The 23,201-nt window shown below is 38.2% G+C and overlaps 2 protein-coding genes across 8 annotated transcripts in view; both read right to left on the bottom strand.

Annotated features, from left to right (window-relative positions):
• The window catches only part of MARCHF8 (membrane associated ring-CH-type finger 8), a 145,945-nt gene extending 137,712 nt beyond the window's left edge, over positions 1-8,233 (bottom strand). Inside the window, exon 1 of the mRNA XM_070364834.1 lies at positions 8,213-8,233. The gene's annotated coding sequence lies outside the window, so the exon portion shown is untranslated. The remainder of the gene's footprint in view (positions 1-8,212) is intronic.
• Positions 1-23,201, bottom strand: part of ZFAND4 (zinc finger AN1-type containing 4) — a 52,562-nt gene that overhangs the window by 13,382 nt on the left and 15,979 nt on the right. For 5 of the 7 annotated variants that reach the window (XM_070364824.1, XM_070364827.1, XM_070364823.1 and 2 more), the window contains 4 exons: positions 13,461-13,536; positions 12,494-12,561; positions 8,213-8,399; positions 1,420-1,567 (listed from right to left, as the gene is read on the bottom strand). In XM_070364824.1, coding sequence (XP_070220925.1) covers positions 1,420-1,567; positions 8,213-8,399; positions 12,494-12,561; positions 13,461-13,536 — 479 coding nt within the window. The remainder of the gene's footprint in view (positions 1-1,419; positions 1,568-8,212; positions 8,400-12,493; positions 12,562-13,460; positions 13,537-23,201) is intronic. The other 2 variants (XM_070364825.1, XM_070364826.1) reach the window with 2 other exon arrangements.

Raw genomic sequence — 23,201 nt, 5'->3', positions numbered from 1 at the left:
TATTATATTTCTTATGGTGATCTGTGATCAGTGATCTTTGATGTTACTACTACAACTCACTGAAGGCTCAGATGATGGCTAGCATTTTTCAGCAATAAGTATTTTCAATTAAGGTATTTACATTGTTTTTAGATATAATGCTATTGTACACTTAACAGACTATAGTATAGTGTAAATATAAATTTTATATGCACTGGGAAACCAAGAAATTCGTGTGACTCACTTTATTGTGATATTCGCTTTATTGTGGCGGTCTGGAACCGAATCTGCAATATCTCCGAGGTATGCCTGTATAGTCATACAATGGATTAGTACACAGCAGTAAAAGAGAATGAGCCGATACATGCAACAAACGGATGAATTGCAAAAGTATTATGTTGACCAAAAGAAACCAGACCAAAAAAAGGAAGTATATTACATACGATATCATTTGTACCAAGTTCAAGAACAGTAAAAACTAATTTGTGGCGACACATGTAAGAACAGTAGTTATTCTGGGAGCAGGGAAAGGGAGGCACTGACTGGGAAAGGCTGTAAGAAAACGTGGAGAGAAAAACAGGTCCTATTTTAATTTGAGTTGTACCTACATGACTGTATATAAATGTAAAAATTCATCAAGCAATATTAAAGACTTGTGAATTTTATTTTATGTACATAGTACATTTCAATAAAGAAAAAGTTACTAACAGAGTGAAAAGCAAAGTTATAGAGTAGTGCTATACATATGACAAAGAACTAATATACAGAATATATAAAAATCTCCAAAAAAATCAGTAAGCAAAATGAACACAATCCAATTTTTTAAATGGGCAAAAAAACTGAATACACATTTTACAAAAAAGGATATCCAAATACCCAATAAATATATGAAAGGTGCTCAACTTCATTAATCAGAGAAATGAAAATTAAAACTATAATGTAATGCCACTACACACCAATGAGAATGACAAAAATAAAACAGAAGAACCATATCAAATACTGGTAAGAACCCATGAAAACTGTAACTCTCATTCACTACTGGAGAGAATTCATTCAATTATTTTGGAAAACTGACAATATCTAGGATAGCTAAACATTCCTTACCAACCCCAGACAGACCTATCCCTAATAAGTAAATATTAACAGCATTTTAAAAAGTAACTTGCAAAATTAAGGTTAGACTCTCTTTTATTATCCTTCTTAGTTCTAGAATCATGAAATTTTTTAAAGCCATGAGTTATTTTGAGTGCAATATTATCACATTAAGTACACTGCTGGCTGAAAAAAATTAATTCTTTACAGTTAATATTTCAATAAATGAGGTCAGAAACTTGAGATGAATAACATTTTATATAAATGTTTTTCCCAACAATTACCAACAGACCTCAATGCTGCGAGCCCTGCAAGGATACACTGAAGAAAGACCTGGCCCAGCTTCACCTTTTTGCTGAGATTCATGTTCTCCATCTTAGCCTTCAGCAGCTTCATCTTATTCATAGTTATTGAATTTTCAATTATCTGTTGCCCAGAAGGAGAAGGCTCTATTTCCTCATCTTCATCAGCATACAAACTATACACAGAACCACTACTGCAAAGAAAATGATAATTGCTATTGAAATGCACCTGATACCTGCCCAATGACTAAAAATATTTAAGTACAATATAAAGCTATAGATGATACTAATGATAAAATAAGTTCATTTTCTCAATGGAAGTTCAAGGCAAATGTACTTCAAAAATGTATTTCTTATGAGAAAAAATAAATGAGGATAAATACTATAATTTAACTTTATCAAAAATCTAGTATAACTGAGCTTTTCTTTAAAGTCAATATACCATAAGCGAAGATCTTTTGTTTGGAAACGGAACCACTCAGAATAGCATAGATTTTACAATGAAAAGACACACTTTGGTCACGTCATGACAAATTATTACAAATGTAAGACACTCCAATTACTGATCAATTACAATAACATCTATTCACACCTTATTATTTGGAATCCCTTCTGACTACATAATGCCATGGTATAAGGGTACTATCACACTGCCCCGCTATTACATGTCTATCTTTCCCTCTTACTCCTCTATATGTGAGCAAGTTGAAAGCAGGTATTAATACTGGGCTTTTTCCATCTTCCCAGTCTTAGCACCTGGCACAATGCCTGGCACATATTTAATAAATGTTTGCTAGATTTATTAAACATTTAATAAATGTTTGCTAGAACACAAATAATTGTAATTTCATTCAACTTTTTCAATAAGGGGAAAACTTAAATGGCTACATAATCTCAGTGTATTTGAAGAATGACTGAAATTTTAAATAGAGCATAGCAAGACTTTATATTAGTCACTGTGTCCAGTGTACTACAGGAGAACTAAAGTATGCATGCTAAAGCAGTATGAGAATTAATAAGATTCCTGTTCTACATGATTGCTAAGAAATGGAAACAATCTAAGACAACCCTAGCAAGGCATATTCCCTACCACTTCTGAAGGACTATTGCCATCACGCAAAGATGAAGCTGGGAGTGGATGTGTCCCTTCCTAAAATTCACGTTTAGGGAACCAAATGTGAAACTGGTGACGTTTTGAAACCATGGGTCAGTTACACTACACAGCAGCAATGGCGTCAGGAGGAGTAACGGTGGGAACGGGCCTCCACGATCAATTCAGTCCCTCTGCCTGGTCTGTGACCATCATTTCCACCTAAATACAAGACACGTCTAGTATAAAATGAAAACTGGCACAATGACAGAAGACCAAGTTAGCACTGCTGCTCGCTACTCAACGCCTAATCGCCAGGCACTTTCCACATAATACTTCTAATCCTCACAGAATTTACATGAAATGATATTACACCCCATTTTATAAATGAGGAGCCTGCAGCTGAGAGAAGTTAGATGATTCTGTTCAGTCATGAGTAAAATCAGAACGCGTAAACGATGCATCTAAGACTCAAGTCCTTCCTCTCTCTGGCTCCAAAGCCGGTGCTTTACCCTGCTTCCTGCTGTCCCCAGGCACCAAGCAACAGCCCTTACTGCGCCATGCTTATCCAAACGAGAGACAGAGCTCAGGGGCGTGACGGCTCTCGTCAGAGGCCAGCTACACCTGAAAATGAGGGCTGAGTGAAGATTTCTGCCAGTTCTCCCTTGGAGTTGGAAGGAATGACTCAAGATATTCTATTCTTGCTCATCTTATAATACTTTAACTTCAACTACTTCTCATTATATCTCATGGCATTTTAAACTTATCCATATTGAACGCTGAAAGAGGTTTCTGACTCACTCTTCCTGTAATAAAACGCTGGCCCTTTACCGTTTTCCCACAGAGACCAATGTGTTTCTGTGTTTCTGTGTGTGTGTGAATACACATACATACACACGTGAGAAACACTTCATGGGATGCATTGTAGCAGGTAAAAAACACTTTTAAGTTCACCTGATTTTTTAAAGCACCACCTTATTGTGTTTTCTCTCGCAGCGCACAGATTCATGATTCACTGAGAAGCCAATCTCAAGTTTTTTCTAAATGGAAAAATGTAACTAGGATAACACATTAATTTATCAACTTAATCCAAGAATATCCTTCTTTATATTTAAATGCTGTAAATATTTTCTTGAATGCTATATTTAACTTTTTATAAATCTTTTAATCTAATAATATGATTAAAGAATAAGAGATGTGCAAATGCAATATTTATTTCAACAAGAATACTGTTCATCCTGAAGCCAAGTCCTCATGCGACTTTCACAGATAAGTTAGAATTTAATTAACTTTTGCAATGCTTCCTTTTATTTCTTCCCACTTAAAAAAGCGGTAAGGTGGAAAGATTTGAGATTAATAGTGATGACTGATACTAGATGTTGCATCAAATGAAATAATTCTATTTCTTTTTTAGAGCAAGAATTGGCAAACTGAGACCAAGATCAAACTTAGTCCACCACTTATTTCTTATTGACCCATGAGCTAAGAATAGTCTTTATAACTTTAAACAGTTGAAAAAAATTCAAAATAATATTTCATAATGTGAAAATGTGAAATTCATATTTGTGTCCAATAAAGTTTTACTGGAATATAGTCACACTCGATCACACGTTACACATACTGCTCTTGCACTACAACAGCAGAGTTGACAGCTACTACGGAAATTGTACGTGGCTCTCTCGTTGCTTTGCTCTGTGGCTTAGCGCTATAAATCACAGTGGCACAGGCATAATTCAACAGCATTTTGAGTGCCATGTGTATCACTGTACAATGATATTTTTTACTAGTACATACCCAACAAGTCAAAACAAAGAGAAGAATGAATTTCAAAAGTTGCAGTTTTAAAGCACTGCAGAGAGTGCTCGGTCTTGCCAGACTCTGCAACCCCACGGACTATAGCCCTTCAGGCGCCTCTGTCCGTTCGACTTCCCAGGCAAGAGTACTGGAGCGGGTCCACTTTCCCCTCCAGGGGGTCTTCCCTACCCAGGGACTGAACCCAGGTCTCCCGCTTGGCAGTTGGATTCTTTACCACTGAGCCACCAGGGAAGATCATTTTGCGATCAATTAAGCAGCAGAGTACTGTCTTTATGATACAAGGACACTCACTACAGGTATGCTAAAGAAAAACAACATATTTGGACATTATCAGATTAAGGAATCATGACAACATGCCCAACTTGCAGGAAAGCAAGAATAAGAAAGAGCAGAAAATAAAAAATGGAATATATCATCACAGTGTGAGAACGAACATGAGAGTGCAGCCGAAAGGAGCTTCAGAGTGGCTTGTCTACCAGCCACACAAGGAAATGTTTACCAATTGTGAATTAAGCAGTTGAACACAGCAGTTGAAAAAATGTGGCCAGAGAAAATAAACTTGTTTAAAGACCATTTTTTGGCAAGAACAATTTCTAGAAGAGATGAGAACAGTGGAAGCAACATCGATAGTCAGTTAAAAGAGGAGGCAAATGAGCCACTTTCTTCCTTGGCTTCTGATGAGTTAATATAAGCCACCTGTTACTCAGTTGTCTTTGTTTATTCAGGGTATCAATACCAAATTCGAAGTGACTGAAGAACTAGACTCAATGTACAGTCTGCATGAAATAAGCACAGGTAAGAATATTTTCAAAAAAGTTGCTAAATCGCCAAGCATAGCTTGAAGTGAAACTGTGAAAGTGAGAGTCACTCAGTCATGGCCCACTCTTTGAGACCCCATGGACTGTGGCCCGCCAGGCTCCTCTCTCCATGGATTTCTCAGGCAAGAATACTGGAGTGGGTTGCCATTCCCTTCTCCAGGGCATCTTCCCAGCCCAGGGAAAGAACCCCAGGTTTTCTACACCGCAGGCAGACTCTTTCCCGTCTGAGCCCCCAAGAAGTGAGACCTGCCACAGCTGACAGAACAGGAGAACCTTGCCGAACAAATGTACAAAGCTAACGAAAATGCGAGGCACACGCAGAGCCTACGGCTGTCTGTGTTATTCGTCAGAAGGCATTCCGCAGTAATACTTCAGTCTGTCACGTATCACTGAACCAACAGTGTCCATGGAAGTTAAAGGAAACCTGCATATTTCAAAAATCTGTTTAAATGTGCAATTGAGAAGCTCCACCTATGTTCAACTGGAAGTGCAACATAGTCACACACTAAAGGCAAACAGCAAAAAATACTCTAAGAGTATTCTATAAATGCCTTCCTAGTGACGGAAGTGCTCAGTTAAAATCATGTGCTCATGGACTGCTACCAGTATTTGGAAGTACAAATTTTTCAAGATAAATAAAATCTCATTCCAGATCAATATTAACAAATAAATTTTCACAACTGATTCCACAAATTTTGACAGGTAACGCTTTCAACCCCAATTAACTAAACTATTACTCCCACAAAAGAGAACTCCATTCTTCTCGTTAGTAGACCTGAATTAGATACACACACACTCAATTATTATATTTTGAATTTTGTCTGTAAAAATTTTGTGAAAATTTGTTTTATTTGGTTATGTAAGTACTTTTACATGGTATCCTTAACTTCATCTCTTGGCCTGAAAACCCTAGAATAGTTACTATCTGGCCCTTTACAGAAATGGTTGCTGTCTCCTATTATAAGAGTTAAGAAAGCCTCTCTCGGGGTAAGAAAAGAACTTTCTGCTCTGCTTCTTCATCCACCCTATCCCTTGTCCAATTCTGGTAAGTGACTACAGAGAAAAGTAAAAGAAACAAAGAATATATTAAGAGGAACAATAATATAATTTTAATTGAAATCCATAATAACATTTGGATAATGTCTTAAACACAAATAGAAGTTTTGTGTTTACTCTTAGTAAAAGGAGTAAGTGATGTTTCAAGCAAACGAAAAAGAAGTACAAAAGCATGGCATAGTAAACAGGAGCTATAAAAATGATAACAGGTGTAAAAGGCCGTCCACGCCAAGCTGTGGAGCTTAGATTCTCTCCTCTAGGAAAGGAGAGCCAAAGAGGACGTCCTGAGGAAGAAAACCGAGACAACCGCAAACTGGCGAAAGGCAAGACGGGCATAAAGGAATCCTACTCACGGCCTAAACCGAGAGACGCTGGATTAAAGCCGCGGCCTCACTGCTCCCTCTTCTCCACTTTTATGTTTAAGGCACGTTTGCAGTGCTAACCAGATTCTGACACAGAGTCAACAAAAAACGCCATTCCTGATGTCTGCTCTCTGCCAACAGAGTAAGTATAATCTTTCTTCCACATAACACACCGAGGCGAGGCAGAATCCTAAAGGAACTCCCTGATTCCCAATTCTAGGTGCTCACACCCTGTATATTCTCCTAACCTCGAGTCTGGCATGACCTATGCCTTGCTTCTATTCAACAGAATATGGCAAAAGTAGAGGGATTTTTCAGATAGAACTCAGGCTCCAAAATCAGCTGATTTTGAGTTAATCAAAAGAGAACTGAAGGCAGCCTCTACCCAAAAGCCAGCAAAAACACCAGGGCCCTCAGTCATACGACTGTCAGGAACAGGCCAACGAAGTGAATGAGCTTGAAAGCAGATTATCTTCCCCACTGAAATGTCCAGGTGGGGGTGCGCCTTTGCCAACACCTTGACTGCAGCTTTGCAGAGGCCTGAGAAGAGCACCGGCTAACCTGTGTGCCTAGACTCCCCAGCCACGGGACCGACTCCAGACGGCAAGTTAAGCTCCGTGCATGTGGGACTGCTGCTAGGCTTTAATGCTGTGGGATTAAATCTTAGTCTCCTGTAACCTTTCCTTCGCTGCCTGTCCTACTTCTCTTTTAAGGTTACTTTTTCTCAGAGGTTATTCCTAACTCCCCACCTTTCAGATAAAATGAAGACCCTCTTATTTGCTTTTCCAGAGACTTTAATGTCTTTTTACAACAAATAACAAAATTATATTATAGATACAATTTATAGCAGATTTCATGTTCCATAAAGGAAGGAATATAATTTTTATAACTTAGTGTGTAGTATAAAAACAGACTATAAAAGTTCAGTTAAATGTTTAGTGAATGTTTTAAAGTGAAATAAGGTTAAAAAAATCATAGTAAGGCAGAGTGCACAGAAACTTAAAACTTACCTTACCCAATTTACTAACTTTTCCACTGCCTAGCCCAAGTACCTTTGTTTCCTTCTGACTTTAAAACAACCCTCCTTCCTTTTTTTAAGGATTATACATTATATAATTTGTTATTTTATTTATTTATCATTTTTTGAGGCTGTGCCCCACAGCTTGTGGGATCTTAGTTCGCAAACCAGGGATTGAATCTGGGCCCCCGTCAGTGAGAACACTGAGTCCTAACAACTGGCCCACCAAGGAATCCCCCTCTCCTTTCACAGAGTAGGGAAATAGGACTAGAGAAGTAAAGATTTATCCACCTTTAAGCAACAGTTAAATTTTGGGGGAAAAAAGAGTAACTTTAGGCTTAATCCTTTATATTATGCCATAGCTATATTGATATAACATCATACTATTATAACAAAACTCAATAACCCAGTAGGCATCTTAGAGTGTTAATGACAAATATTTTTATAAAAAATCCTACTCCATAAAGAAACTTCAGTTTTAGAAATTACTCCTAACAATCATAGGAAGGACAATTTCAGAATTATACAACTGAGGTGGGATGGGGAGAATGCATAAAACTTAGTCAATCTTTTGACTACAGTAAGATTATCCTGACAACACAAGATAAACCTGAGGTTTATGGGTGTATCATATGACGTTCTCCTTTCCTAAGTGAGACATGTAAATGAAACCTCTTTACCTTAAAGATTCAGACAACGGTGTTAGAGTGCCGTCTCCCCTGTCTACTACACGGAAGAAATTCAACTGATCTCCTTCTTGGTATACCAGAAGTGTAACTTGCTTGTTGCAGGAGGTCTTCTCCCAGACCTCATCTCGGCTGGAATCCATGTACTCAGCCATGTCCTTAAGTGGATCTTCCAGAGGAACTACAAATGGAAACACTGATAGATAAGTTTTCAATTTATATCAAGTTCAATGCATTTTTGTACACCATCAGGATATAACATGTCAAATTTGAACAACAATCCTGTGCATACAATACATATATATTATATTCTTCAAATAAGTTTTTGGTCTTTTTATAGTTAGTACAACATTTACTATGCTGTATTAATATGAGAGAAAAGAAATATGTTGTTATGTACAAAGACAGGGTTTAACCAAATGCATGAGGCTTTCCTGGGCCACTGGAGTGTACATTCACTGATTCTATGACGTAATTATCTATAACTACTTTCACTTCATATCTTTCACTCCCTATACGTTCAAATATTGGTTTCAACAATCAATAATTAAAAATTAATGTAAATTCCACTTACTTTAGATTTAAAAAACACACACACACAACTGGGAGGCATATTTTAGAAATTAGAAGTGAATCCCTTTTTCCTTTCTGGTTTTATATAAAGGCTGATTCTTCTCAGAGTTCTTTCTTGACGTGAAGACAGGTAATTTTAAAAAAGCAAAAGTGAGGTCACTCAGTCGTGTCCAACTCTTTGAGACTCCATGGACTGCAGCCTCCAGGCTCCTCTGTCCATGGGGTTTTCTAGGCAAGAGTACTGGAATGGGGCGCCATTTCGGTACATAGTAACTCAAGACCACAAGGGGGCCGCTTATTATACAAAAATTGCTGTCTGTAATGATTAATATGCTGCTACTTGAAAGCATCCACCCAGGACCCCACATGTTCTGGTGTACATCTGTGTGTCTCGTCAGCGTACACGGCTCCAGTGATCTAGAGCAGTCGTCAGGCTTGAATGATATTGCTACCATCATCTCAAGCCACTCTCATCCACGGCAGCCACAGATCCTGCTCTTGTGGTGGGAACAAGCCTCAAGAGGTGGCTAGCTCACAGGCTCAATGTTCTAAAAGCCCCTGAACCCCAGATCGGGGCGTCTAAGTAATGGCTACAGCAAAAAGAGCTCATTCCCAAAGACATTTTCACGTCAAGTTGCACAAACACTGTTCTTTCTTAAAGAGGCAACAATTTCCCAAATTCCATAACTTTCATTCAAGTAGCTCATTTATTAACAGAATCACAGTGCTAAACTACCCTTTAGAAAGTCACAACAATAATGAATATTAAAGTCTGAAGCTAATTAACCATTAATGATGTCCCCATATCCTAAATTCAATACCCCACTATTAATAAAACACAGAAACTTTAGAAACACAGTAAGATTTACCTTGTTTTTGATAAGACTTTCATAGACACAAAATGTATTTATGCAACACTTTCCGCATTACATTAACAAGAAACAAAAGCTATGCGCTGCCATTACTAAAACCACAGGGAAGTCTTGTTTAAACCAAGAGTGTGCCCATCTTCAGGAGTCGTTGGCACTGACTCTGTGTATGCACTTAATGTCTACACACACACATCCTTTTCCAGAATAGAAAAATCACTTAGGTTTCATCAAGTATAAAATATTATGCATATAGTTTAGGATAAAATTGAGTTTTAGAAAGGAAAATATTTTCCTTTTCTGGCTGTGCCATGCAGCTTGCAGGATCTTAGTTCCTACCAGGGATCAAAATCATGCCCCCTGCTGTGGAAGCAGAGTCCAAACCACTGGACTGCCAAGGAAGTCCTTTTCTAGGTTGCTTTGATAATGTTTAATTCAAAAACAATTTTAAAAGCTAAGTATTACTAGCATTCACATGATAAAGATATTTTCTAAACCACGAATTTCAAGTAAGACTCAGTAGCTAAAAATAAGGTTTCTGATATACAGTATGGAAAAGTTCTAGATTTGGGTAGTTTTTCCTTTTCACAAAGTTTTCAATGATGTAAAGCAGACAACTGGAGAAGGAAATGGTAACCCACTCCAGTATTTTTTCCTGGAGAACCTCATGGGGAAAGGAGACTAGCAGGTGAAAAATAGAGTCCATGAAGTTGCAGAGTCAGACACAACTTAGCAACCAAACAAACAAAGGAGGTAGACAACAGCAAGCTGTTAAATTTTAAAAGCTGACTCAATAAAGGCAAACTTATTAAAAACTTAATCTAAAATATCAAATAAGACAAGTTCTAGGGTTTGACTTTTTCAGTTACAAACAAGGCACAGGAAATTGTAGGCAAAATGTATGACAACACCTCAACTACAAAAGGGTAGTGATAACTTTCACTTACTTTAAATTTAAAAAATACACATATTTTAAATTCAGAACCCGTGGTGCACATACTCTTTCTTATATATATTATTGTAGTCCTAGTAAGAAAAAGCAGGTAATAAATAATAATAATAATAAATAATAATAAAACATCCATGTTTAAAGACAATCCTCTACACAAATAACAAACTTCGAAAACATAACGCAATGGAATTCACACGTCATTAAATTCGCGTCTATCGTAGCGGCTCAGGAAATGCATTAGGGTTTTTGTACTACTTTCAGAATTGGTAGTATAGACGTCACATGGGCCAATTTAAGTCCAATTAATTGGAAGTCCCTGATATTACGAGTCTAGTTAATCAGCTCTCACATTATTATCTTTGTTTTTTTCTAACTTATCCATAAGAGTTCAACAGTCACAGTAACCTATCTCAAAAAATCCTCTTGAAATAGCTAAGAAAAAGACGGTGATAACCCTATTTTCTAATCAAAATTAGGAAGCATGGAGATGGAATCTGACTTGTGGAAGCAGTATTAAGCCATCAGTGGAATCAATACTTAATATTCAATTTTCTGGTTAGTAAAGGATCAAACACAAAGACCCTCCCCAAAACGAGGCCTACAGAGCAGGACTGCTCTCGGAAGCGACGGACGCCTCTGCTTTGCGGGGACTCGCGTGACAGACCTGAGTCAGGGACACAGGCGAGCACTCCCAGCTCCTCCCGTGCTCGGAGCTTTCCTGCTACTCCAGCCTCTGCTCAGGCCGCCATCCCCAGGGCGCTCCTCCTGCCCCGCGACCCTACCCCCACAGACACTGTCATGCTGCTGCCGCCCCCGCAGCACTGACAGCCGCTTAGAGCGACATCGATTCTCCTCACGCCTACTGTGGGCACTGGAATGAGGCAGGGACACTCTCTCCCAAGAACACTGCACTGAACATCTAGGAGATGCTCAACATGTGCTTCCTGAATGAATCAATGAACGGACTCTCAGAGACACCCACGTCCTGAAAAAAAGGCTTTAACAGATAGTATCTATAAAATCCAAATGCATCACAAACCAGGCTAAGAGGCGTCTTTGGAATTTCCTATAACAATCATTACCCCAGGAGTTGAAGACTCAGTGGACTGAAAAAAGCAACAAGACCAGTAAACTGCACCTGAAGACAGGGATAACAATGTAATATTTATACCACACCATCCCACTGTCCTTTCCTATACTGGTGAGGTTTACATTTAAATCTTTCTGGATTGAATGAGGAATCATGAGATTTTCTGGAACATGAGTTCCTGCCTCTGTGCATTTAGGCTTTATAAAACAATGCTGAAGGACCTATTATATGGCACAAGGAAGCATACTTAATATAATAACCTATAAAGGAAAAGAATCTAAAAAAGATACATACATATACAAATAAACACACATATAAATAAGTATGACTGAATCACTTTGCTAGATACTTAAAATTAACACACCACTGTAAATCAACTATACTTCAATAAAAATAGATTTTTAAAAAATAAAAAAAAATGCTCAGAGAAACAAGTGTGGTTCTTCTAAGACGTAATAGCAGGGAAAAACACCTGAATAAAACCTGAGGCTAGGTGACAGCCTGGCGGCCTGGCCACGTTCATCCCATCCAGACGCAGACAGACCCCCCACCCTTGGCCAGTTGAGTTTAGTACCCGTGCAGATCCTGCATTCCCGCTCCAATGCAATGAAAAGTGCCTGATGATGCTGATGTACTTACAGACACAAGAACAATCTTTGCTATTATTGTATAAAGCCATAAATGTACATAAATCATGTTTAAAAAAAAAAAACTGAGGCTATAACATCATCTGGCTTGAAGATTACTACTGTCAAATGGCTTTAATATACGTAATTTGAACATATGCCTACCTCTACTAGTATTTATAGGTCCACCGCGCATAGCCAAAACCAGCTTCAAGGTACAACCGTCTGAAATGCTGCGGATAATTAACACACAAAAAAAAAAACCACAAACATCAAAATACATTCAGTGTTAAATATACACATACTTATGTGTTGGTTTATCAGGCATAGTGCCTACTCTAAATGATTTTTTAAAAGATATAGCAATGTGCATAAATATAAAATGTTAACTTATTTACTTGCATAAATAATGAAAACATGAAGTTCTCATAAGACTTAAATATGAAATGAATAAAAAGTATGAAAAGGACCTCTGTGGTTTAGCCTCATCATTTCACATGTTAGGCCCTAAGAAGAAAAGAAGCTGTTAAGACCCAAAGTGTCAGAAATAACAGATCTAACTAATAAAATAGAAAAACTGCCAGTCTACAAAGCTCCCAATGCCCAGTGCTCTCCCAGCTATTCCACATGGCCTCTGACCTTTTTGTTTTAGGAAAGAATGAAGAATTACGTGAGAGAAGGGAGAAAGACAGAAGGTCAGAGAGCACACCTGCAATCGCTGATGCACAGAGTGGCGCTTAGTGTCGTATCAGGAGAGCTTAAGAAAAATGAGGCGTGAAGAGCAACACTCCCTTACCCAGTACACTTGCGAAAACCAAAGAAAAGGAGTGAAGCCAGGTGGGAGTAAATCAATATTCAAAGAAGGTAAGATAAGAAGGAAGTCTAAAAATGCAGGGGTCAACAGCTTGGTATAAATAGTGAAAAGGTGAAACAGAGAATCAGAGGACAAGGACCAGGTGGCATGGGTATGGAAACCAACACATCTTAAAGCATGGAGTTTACACTGAGATCCAGGGCCAAGAATTATTCAGAAGAAGACGAGACATAATTCAAGGATTCAGAAGAAAAGCAAAGGTAAATGGAGTCATAATTCTGAGCATCTATAAAACATCTGATATGCAATTACACTCACTTGTAATAATTCAAGCAATAATCATCTTCAAGTTCCATGTTATTCCAAATTAAGTGCTGCTGACAGATGGGAATACCTTAGGGGAAGGTTATAAAGAAATTGGTTAAAACTTCAATAGAAGCTTTGGAAGAGTATGATACAAATCTATTTCATTAAATAAACAATAATAAACACAACTCTAAACTGAATGACATTGCTTAGCTAAAACGTACAGCATTGTAGGAAAAAGGCATGGCTAAAAGTAGATACGGTTCCATCCACTCACTAGAGAAGGACAGTGAGAACAGTATGTGTCAGTAGCTCTCTGGCCTTGAAACAAAGTGTAAGAATAGGAAGTTGTTTAAAAAAATATCTCGAAATCAGCTCTGAAGAGTTTAGATCTAAGGCCTAGAGAACAGTTCTCAATATTGCAAAGTACGGCCTCATTTAGTTATATTAAGCATTAAAAGTGTGTTACGAGTAGAAGGTGAGCAACATGGGTGAAGGGGGTTAAACGTGTAAAGTGCAAGTTAGAAAATAAGAGAAGTCAGGGGATATGATGCACAACATGCAGACTACAGTTAATAAGAGTGTCTTGGCTATTATAAACAGTGCTGCGATGAACATTGGGGTACACGTGTCTCTTTCCCTTCTGGTTTCCTCAGTGTGTATGCCCAGCAGTGGGGTTGCTGGATCATAAGGCAGTTCTATTTCCAGTTTTTTAAGGAATCTCCACACTGTTCTCCATAGTGGCTGTACTAGTTTGCATTCCCACCAACAGTGTAAGAGGGTTCCCTTTTCTCCACACCCTCTCCAGCATTTATTATTTGTAGACTTTTGGATCGCAGCCATTCTGACTGGTGTGAAATGGTACCTCATAGTGGTTTTGATTTGCATTTCTCTGGTAATGAGTGATGCCAGTCCAGGTTCAATGCACGATGCTGGATGCTTGGGGCTGGTGCACTGGGACGGCCCAGAGGGATGGTATGGGGAGGGAGGAGGGAGGAGGGTTCGGGATGGGGAACACATGTATACCTGTGGCGGATTCATTTTGATATTTGGCAAAACTAATACAATTATGTAAAGTTTAAAAATAAAATAAAATTAGAAAAAAAAAAAAGAGTGTGTTGTATATCTAAAAGTTGCTAAAAGCGTAGGTCCTCAAATTTTTCATCATTAAGAAAACAAACTTTTGTAACTGTATGGTGATGGATGTTAACTATCAACTAGACTTACTGCATTGATCATTTTACAATAAAGCAGCCCCTGGGTATCCGAGGGATACTGGTTCCAGGTCCCCCACAAATACCAAAATCCCTGGATGTGTAAGTACCTTATATATAAAATTTGTACATAACCTTATACTCATCCTCCTGTATACTTTAAGTCATCTCTAGACTACTTACAATACTTAATACAATATAAACACTATGTAAATAGTTGCTAATGATGTAAATTCAAGTTTTGCTTTTTGCAATTTTCTGTAATTTTTCCCCAATATTTTCAATCCATAATTGATTAAATCCTGCAGAACCAGAGGGTATGAGGTGCCAACTTTATATACAAACATCAAATCATTATGCTGTATACCTCTGAAATAATATAATGTCAATTATATCTATATTTAAAAATACAACATTTAGTTTACTTGGCCTTAAGTATTTGTATTCTAAAAGTCTGTTCCCAGAGCAGCATGTACACATGGAATAATGATTGTTTATATGTGAGATTATTTAGTGATTCAGATGCATCTTTCATACCTCTTCCAAATAGAAAAGTCAATAATCTTGAAACAGGGCACAGAATATAATTTACCATAAAACATTAATATATTAGAAAATTCCTTCCACCTTGAATGGGATTATAGTCCATAATCGCATATTAACATGCCTTTTGTAGTCTGAACACTGCTGCTGCTGCTGCTGCTAAGTCGCTTCAGTCGTGTCCGACTCTGCGACCCCATAAATGGCAGCCCACCAGGCTCCCCCGTCCCTGGGATTCTCCAGGCAAGAACACTGGAGTGGGTTGCCATTTCCTTCTCCAATACATGAAAGTGAAAAGTGAAAGTGAAGCCGCTCAGTCGTGTCCGACCCTCAGCAACCTCATGGATTGCAGACTTCCAGGATCCTCCGTCCATGGGATTTTCCAGGCAAGAGTACTGGAGTGGGGCGCCATTGCCTTCTCCGAGTCTGAACACTAAGTAAAGAATAATTTAATCTTGAAAAAAAAGTGTATTATGGACTATTTTCAGGCTTACTTGGTGGCTCAGATGGTAAAGAATACAACTGCAACGCAAGAGACCTGGGTTCGATCCCTGAGTCGTGAAGATACCGTGGAGAAGGAATGACTACCCACTCCAGTATTCTTGCCTGGACAAGAATACTTGAGAAGAGTTGGACATGACTGAGCAACTAAGTATGCACACAATGGGCAATTTTCAATGCTGAAAATTATGGTCTACAAGACAGTGTCTTCACACCTCCGTGATGCTGAAAAAGTGTTAAGGCAGAACCCACGTGTGAGTGTGTGTGTGCATGCGCTCAGTTGTGCCCAACCCTCTGGGACCCGTGGGCTGGAGCCCACCAGGCTTCTCTGTCCATTGTACTTTCCAGGCAAGAATACTGGAGTGAGTTGCCATTTCCTACTCCAGGGGGTCTTCCCGACCCAGGGATCCAACCGGCATCTCTTGCATCTCCAGCACTGGCAGCTGGATTCTTTACCACTGCAGCACCTGGGAAGCCCAGATTCCATACTTCAGCATAAACTTCTTTTTCTGCAAACTGTACATTTGAATCCCTGAAGACTATACTAGCCAGAGTGAGCATTATACTCAAGAGAACATTTAATGGTTGATATGTTGATGAATATCTTTTCCAAATACTTTACATACTGCCTTCTCAAGTTACTTTTGCTTATGATGCTACAAAAAAAGTTGACTAGAATGATAGCAGTAAGTGCAATATGTGTTAGTTTTTATTATTATAAGCTAGGCACTGTTATAAATGCTTGACCTGTATTATCATAATCTAACTGCAACAATAATAATCTTGTGAAGCAGGCAACACTACGATATATATTTCACAAATGCTAAAACTGAAGCACTGAGAGACTAAGTGACACCTGGAGAGTGTGGATTAGAGATGTAAGCCCCAACAGGCTAACTCCAGAGACCGCAGTCAACCTTTATGCTGATCAGTCTGAAGATAAGCCAGTCTCCACAAAGCAAAAGTAGCTGTTTGGGTGTATGTTTAAGTAGTATTGCCTGTTAGTAGACCTGCTGCTGCTGCTGCTGCTAAGTCACGTCAGTCATGTCCGACTCTGTGCAACCCCATAGATGGCAGCCCACCAGGCTCCCCCGTCCCTGGGATTCTCCAGGCAAGAACACTGGACTGGGTTGCCATTTCCTTCTCCAATGCATGAAAGTAAAAAGTGAAAGTGAAGTCCTGAACGGCTACTAAACATTCTTTAAATGTTCCAAAAGATCATGAAATACAGCCCATGGGCTCAGGAGGTGAATATACATGTATCTCCCAACTGGGAACAGTTCACTTTTTTGCTTGCCTGGAAAATCCCATGGATGGAGGAGCGTGGTAGGCTACAGTCCAAGGGTTCGCTAAGAGTCGGACACGACTGAGCGACTTCACTTTCACTTTTTCACTTTCATGCATTGGAGAAGGAAATGGCAACCCACTCCAGTGTCCTTGCCTGGAGAATCCCAGGGGTAGGAGAGCCTGGTGGGCTGATGTCTATGGGGTCACACAGAGTTGGACACGACTGAAGTGACTTAGCAGTAGCAGCAGCAAGAAAGAATGCCACTGAGGAAAGGCTTTTAAGCTAGAAATTATTTCATGTTAAAAGTACTTTAATATTTTAAAAAACTTAGTGCTTCCCTGGTGGCTCAGTGGTAAAGAGTCTGCCTGCCAATGCAGGAAACAAGGCAGGTTTGATCCCCCGTCCGGAAAGATCCCACATGCCGCGGGTAGCTGAGCCAGGACACCGTAACTATTGAGTCTGCGCTCTAGAGCCCAGGAACTGCAACTCCTGAGCCCACAGGCCCCAGAGCCCATGGGCCACAACAGAAGCCACTGCAATGAGAAGCCCATGGGCCACGACCGGAGAGTGGCCCCACTCAGCACGACTAGAGCAGAGCTCAAGCAGCAACACAGACCCAGCACAGCCAAAAATAAATAAAGAAATATTTTTTAAAAATGTGTTTAATATGCTGTGGTCATCTTTTCAACCTAAATTACAGGATTTTGCCAGCATAGCTAGATAAAAGCAATACGGGTAGGTAGTGAGGTGAGGTGAGGTGAAAGTCGCTCAGTCATGTCCGCCTCTGTGACCCCAAGGAATTCTTCAGGCAAGAATACTGGAGTGGGTAGCCATTCCCTTCTCCAGGGGATCTTCCCAACTCAGGGATCGAACCGAGATTTCCCACATTGCACGCAGATTCTTTACCAGCTGAGCCACAAGGAAAGCCCGGGAATACTGGAGTGAGTATCCTATCCCTTCTCCAGCGGATCTTCCTGACACAGGAATCAAACCGGGGTCTCCTGCATTGCAGCCGGATTCTTTACCAACTGAGCTATCAGGGAAGCCCATGGGTAGGTAAGACCATTATTTATTTAACCAACATTGTATAGCATTATTGAGTTAAAGAAAAAAAACTTTAAAACAGGATTAAAGACAAAGTAACAACACTGCTTAGATTAACTCCTATAATCACTATTAACAGAATCTAGCTATCAGTTAGCAAGCTAAAAATACAGAAGGTTGACACGCAAGACAGGGTGGCAAGAATTGTGCAAGACTTGAGTTGTGTTCCTGACAGCCACCTGAGTTGCTGGATGACCTTGAGGAAGTCATCAACCTCTGTGACCCTTAACCTCCTCATGTGCACACTGAAAAATATTTGGGTTCTTTCTACTATGAACACTTTTAGAATCTCAAATATACAAAGTAAATCATATTTCTTTAATATAGGGTTGTCAGATTTAGCAAAGAGAAATATGGCATCCCTCTTTAAAGGTGGCCCTTTGCCTTTAAGCCTCAACTCTTAACTACATTCAGAAAAATTAATTCCTATTAAACAAACATGTCTTCCCAAAAGACAGATTCCATATATATGATTTTTCCGTCAGTGTTTTTAGGACTTTTTACAAATTCAAGTATTTGTTTATGATAAAACAACTTATTAAAAAGACAACACAGAAATATTCAAAAGAAAATTAAAACTACATGCAGTCCTAAGTCCAATAAAATCTATATTCAATATTTGGGGTATATTTCCTTTAAAAACTTATTCCTTTTAATAAAACTGGAACATACTTTGAGCTGTTTTATAAAGTTTTCACTTAAATACTGCATACATCTTTCGTATCAATAAATGAAAATACGCCTTGTGCACAGTGACTAGACGATATTCCAGTGTGTGTTTCGGTCGTAAGTTTTATTTACCCAGTCCTCTGCTAAGATATATTTTCACACATCCAAATTTTTTACTGTTACAAAAAAATCTGTAATAATACACACGTGTACACGTATCTGTGAGTGTGTGTGCGTCTGTACATGTGTGTCTTGGCCTACGTAGGCTGCTGTAACAAAATACAACAGACTGGGTGGTTTAAACAACAGAAATTTATTTTTTCACAATTCTGAAGGCTGGGAAACCCAAGATCAAAGCATAAGTTTCATTCTGAAACCACTTCTCTTAGCTTATAGGTGGCTGACATTTTTCTGTGAGCTCACGTTTTCTTCTTTATGAGCACGCCCAGAAAAAAAGAATTCCCAGGTTATCTCTTCTAAAAAGCGCACTATTCCCATTAAGGTGGGGAGGGTCCCCACACTTACAACCTCACCTAACCATAATAATGACTCAAACATGTTTCTTGTGTCTTTTTTAGAATTTTCACACAGATATTTGTATGTTTGAGAACATGTTCATATCTACATTTATAAAATAAACCCAGAATCAATACCATTTATGGATAATTAAAGACAGTGGTGGGCTATCGCTTCCCTCTTTCAATATTTTCTCCCAAAATAGTACAGAACAAAAAGAAGGGAAGTGAATCCACACAGAAACTATGCCCTCAGCCCTCATAATTTGAAGACTGAGAATGTCTAAACTTCAAAATGACTGGAAATAAAAAGGGGCAATCTCTCTGTCCCAGAGGGGGAAGTCTTATGCTCCTGCTCCTGCAAGGCTGATCAAGAAAAACTGGAAAAGTTAATGCTAATGGCGGTATACAAGTTCAATACAAAACCATCACAAGGAAGAGGAAGGCATTTTAAGTCTGAAAAGTCTACAAAAAGGACTCACACCAGAAAACTGCCTACAAGTAAAGGACTTTTAAGGACGAACAATTTGAGGGAACTTCTATAGGAGGCAAAAAACAAAAAAGGAAGTGCATCCATTAGTAATTTCAGTTTCTGGGGGAAAAGAAACACTGGGTAAAAACGTAGAGTCCTGCAAGTAAAAAGATAACCACAGAACTGGAGACACTCATCTCTCCCCACCGTCACCACAAAACAGACGTAAAACGCCCATGTAAATGTCTGGACGTTGTTAACTGGCGGAGCACCAGTAGACAGGATCTGTAGAATACCTGAATATCACAAAATCAACAGGAGAGAAAGTAACAAATCCACAGAGAGTTAATAGTAAAATCTAAACAATGAAATTCTGCACCTATCAACCAGGGCAAACTTTACCCAGAACAGTAACCGTGAAGGAAAACTGTAAGGCCACACCCTAAACATACTAAAGCATCTGAAATATTCAGTACTCTGAATCAGGAATTCAGAAATTAAGGACAGAAAATGTCCAAAAAGGAAGAGGAGATAAAATGATTGCCGACAGAACTCAGAAAAGACAGTGGACAGTGCAGGCGAAAAGACGAGAGACGGTGCAGGCCAAAAGGAAACAGTGTACTGTGGAGTTTACAACACGCCTAAGAGAAAATGCCTGACAGTAAAAGCATAAAGGCCATCAGGGGAGAAATGAAAGCAACCGATTGTGAGGTTCTTGTAAGATACGTGAAATGGTATATCACTTGAAGACAGAAAATAAGTAAAGATGTGTATTACAGACCACCAAAGCCAATAGCTAAAATATTAGGGCAAAGAGTTATAATTGATAAGCCAACAAAGGAGAACAAAATAGAATGATAACAAATACTCAATTTATTCAAAACAAATGTGGAAAGAGGGAAAAGGGAATAAAGAACAAATGGAACAAACAGAAGACAATAAAGTGACGAACTAAAACCTAATCACAACTACAGTCGTCATACATGAAGTGGTCTAAATTAAGCTGAAAGGTAAAAGGCAAACAGATTGGATTAACTAGAAATAAAAACAAAACTCAATTATATGATGCTTGCAAGAAACAGACATCTTAAATATAAAGACATAAATAGATTAAAAGGACAGAAAAACATATTTTATGCTGACTACTAATCAAAAAATTCTGAACTGATGATATTAACATCAGATATGGTGGATTTTAGGGTAAAAATTATCACCAAGGATAAAGAATTTAATCTCACAATAATGAAGAGGTCAATAAACTCAAGAGGACATACAATCTGAAAAATGTATGCACTCGATTACAGAGCTTCAAAACACATGAATCAGAGGTTGACAGCACTGGAAGGAGAAAAAGATAAATCCACAATTCTAGCTGGAGATTTCAATACTCCTCTCCCCAGAGTTGACAGAATAAGTAAACACACAGAACATATACAACACTACCACAGAAACTGATCTAACTGACATCTGTAGAACACTGCACACATCAATAGCAGGATGCAGACTCTTCCCAAGTGCACAGGTAACATTCACCAAGATAGACAGAATTGCGGACCACAGAACAAGCTCCTAAATTTTAAAAGAATCAAAATTACGCAGAATTAAATTATAACCCAATGTAAGAAGAATTTCTAGAAATTCTCCAAATTTTTAGAAACTAAGCAACATATTTCAAGATAACCCATGGATCAAAAAAGGTATCAAAAGGAAAATTAGAAAATAATTTGAACCAAATGAAAATGAAAACACAACGTTATCAAAATATATGAAATACCAAGAAGACAGTAGTACTTAGGAGGAAACAAAGCACTAAATAGCAATATTTCGTAAGAAGAAATGAATCATATCAATAACCTTGGTCTCAAGAAATTATAAAAAGAGTAAATTAAATCCAAAGTAAGCCAAAACATTAATAAAAATCAAAACAGAATTCAATGAAATAGAAAAAAGAAAAACAGGAGGAAAAAATCAAAACAAAATCTGATTCTTTAAGAAATTCACTAAAATTAATAAAGGCTAATTTGTTAAATAATATGCAAATTACCAGTATTAGGAATGAAAAGGGTAATAACATCATTACAGACTACACAGACATTGAAAGAATAAAGGAATATTATGAACTCTATGCCAATAAAATTTAACAGATCAACAAAATCCTTTAAAGACGCAAGCTACCCAAACTCACTCAAGAAGAAAAAGATAATCTGAATAGTCCTATATTTATTAGAGATAGCTTCACATTTGAAGCTATAACACCAATTATGCTCTATCTAAAAACTGCAAAGGAAAGAATAGCCCCAATTCATTCAATGAAGACACTACTTCCCTACCAAAACCAAACACATTATAAAATAAAATCAATATTCTTCATGAAAAAAATATACAAATATCCTGACACAGTCTTAACAAACAACAATATATTAAAAAGATATACAATATGATCAAGTAAAGGGAATTCTAGAAATGCTAGTTTAATATTTTAATAATCAATGTAATTGGGACTTCCCCGGCAGTCCAGTGGTTGAGACTCTGCTGTCAATGCTGGGAGCACAGGTCTGATCTCTGATTGGGAAACTAGCCCTGCCTGCTGGGGTGCGGCAAAAACAACAAAAAATCAACGCAAGTAAACCTTTACAGGAAAATACAGAAGAAATTGTTTGTGATCTCAGACTGACATATTCTTAGATATGATATCCATTTTCATATCCATAAATTGGACTTCAGCAAAATTAACATTTTTGCTTTTCAAAAGATACTGTTAAGAGAATAGAGATAAGCCACAGTCTGGGAGAAAAATCTCAGCAAAATGTGTATCTGATTAAAAACTTGTATTTGGAATAAAGAACACTTAAAACTCGACCATTTTTTAATGGGTAAAAGAAATGAATAGACACTTTAACAAAGAATATATAAGGATGGCAAATAAGTTCATGAAGATGCTCAATATCACTAATCATTAAGGAAATGCAAATTAAAACCACAATGAGATATCACTACATACCTACTAGAATGACTGAAAAAAGATTGACTATACCCAGTGAAGGATATAAAGGAAAAAAATATTCCTGCTTCTCTGCAACTGCGTCCTCCTCACTCCACCCAGGGGAAATCGCTGTTCTGAACGTGGTATGATTATTCCTCTGCTTCTTGTCAATGCTTTGCTTCCAGTGATAGTGTTTTCTTAACCCCTTTCTGACCTTTATATAAGTAGAATCATACTGTGTTCATCTGTCTTGTTTTTTTAGTTCACCATTGTTCTGAATTTATCCATGCCGTGTACAAAGCTACACGTGTACAAAGCTACCTTGTTGTCAATTCACAGAATTTGATCCCACCATATGACACAATATTTACATATACCACAACTTATGCATTCCAGCATAGTCACTCAACTTGTTGCTAGATTTCTGACATTATCAACAAGACTACCAGGAATATCCCTCCACAAGA

The sequence above is a fragment of the Bos mutus genome, chromosome 28, assembly GCF_027580195.1.
Source record: "Bos mutus isolate GX-2022 chromosome 28, NWIPB_WYAK_1.1, whole genome shotgun sequence".
Classification (NCBI taxonomy): Eukaryota; Metazoa; Chordata; class Mammalia; order Artiodactyla; family Bovidae; genus Bos; species Bos mutus.
This window is presented reverse-complemented; position numbering and strand designations above follow the sequence as displayed.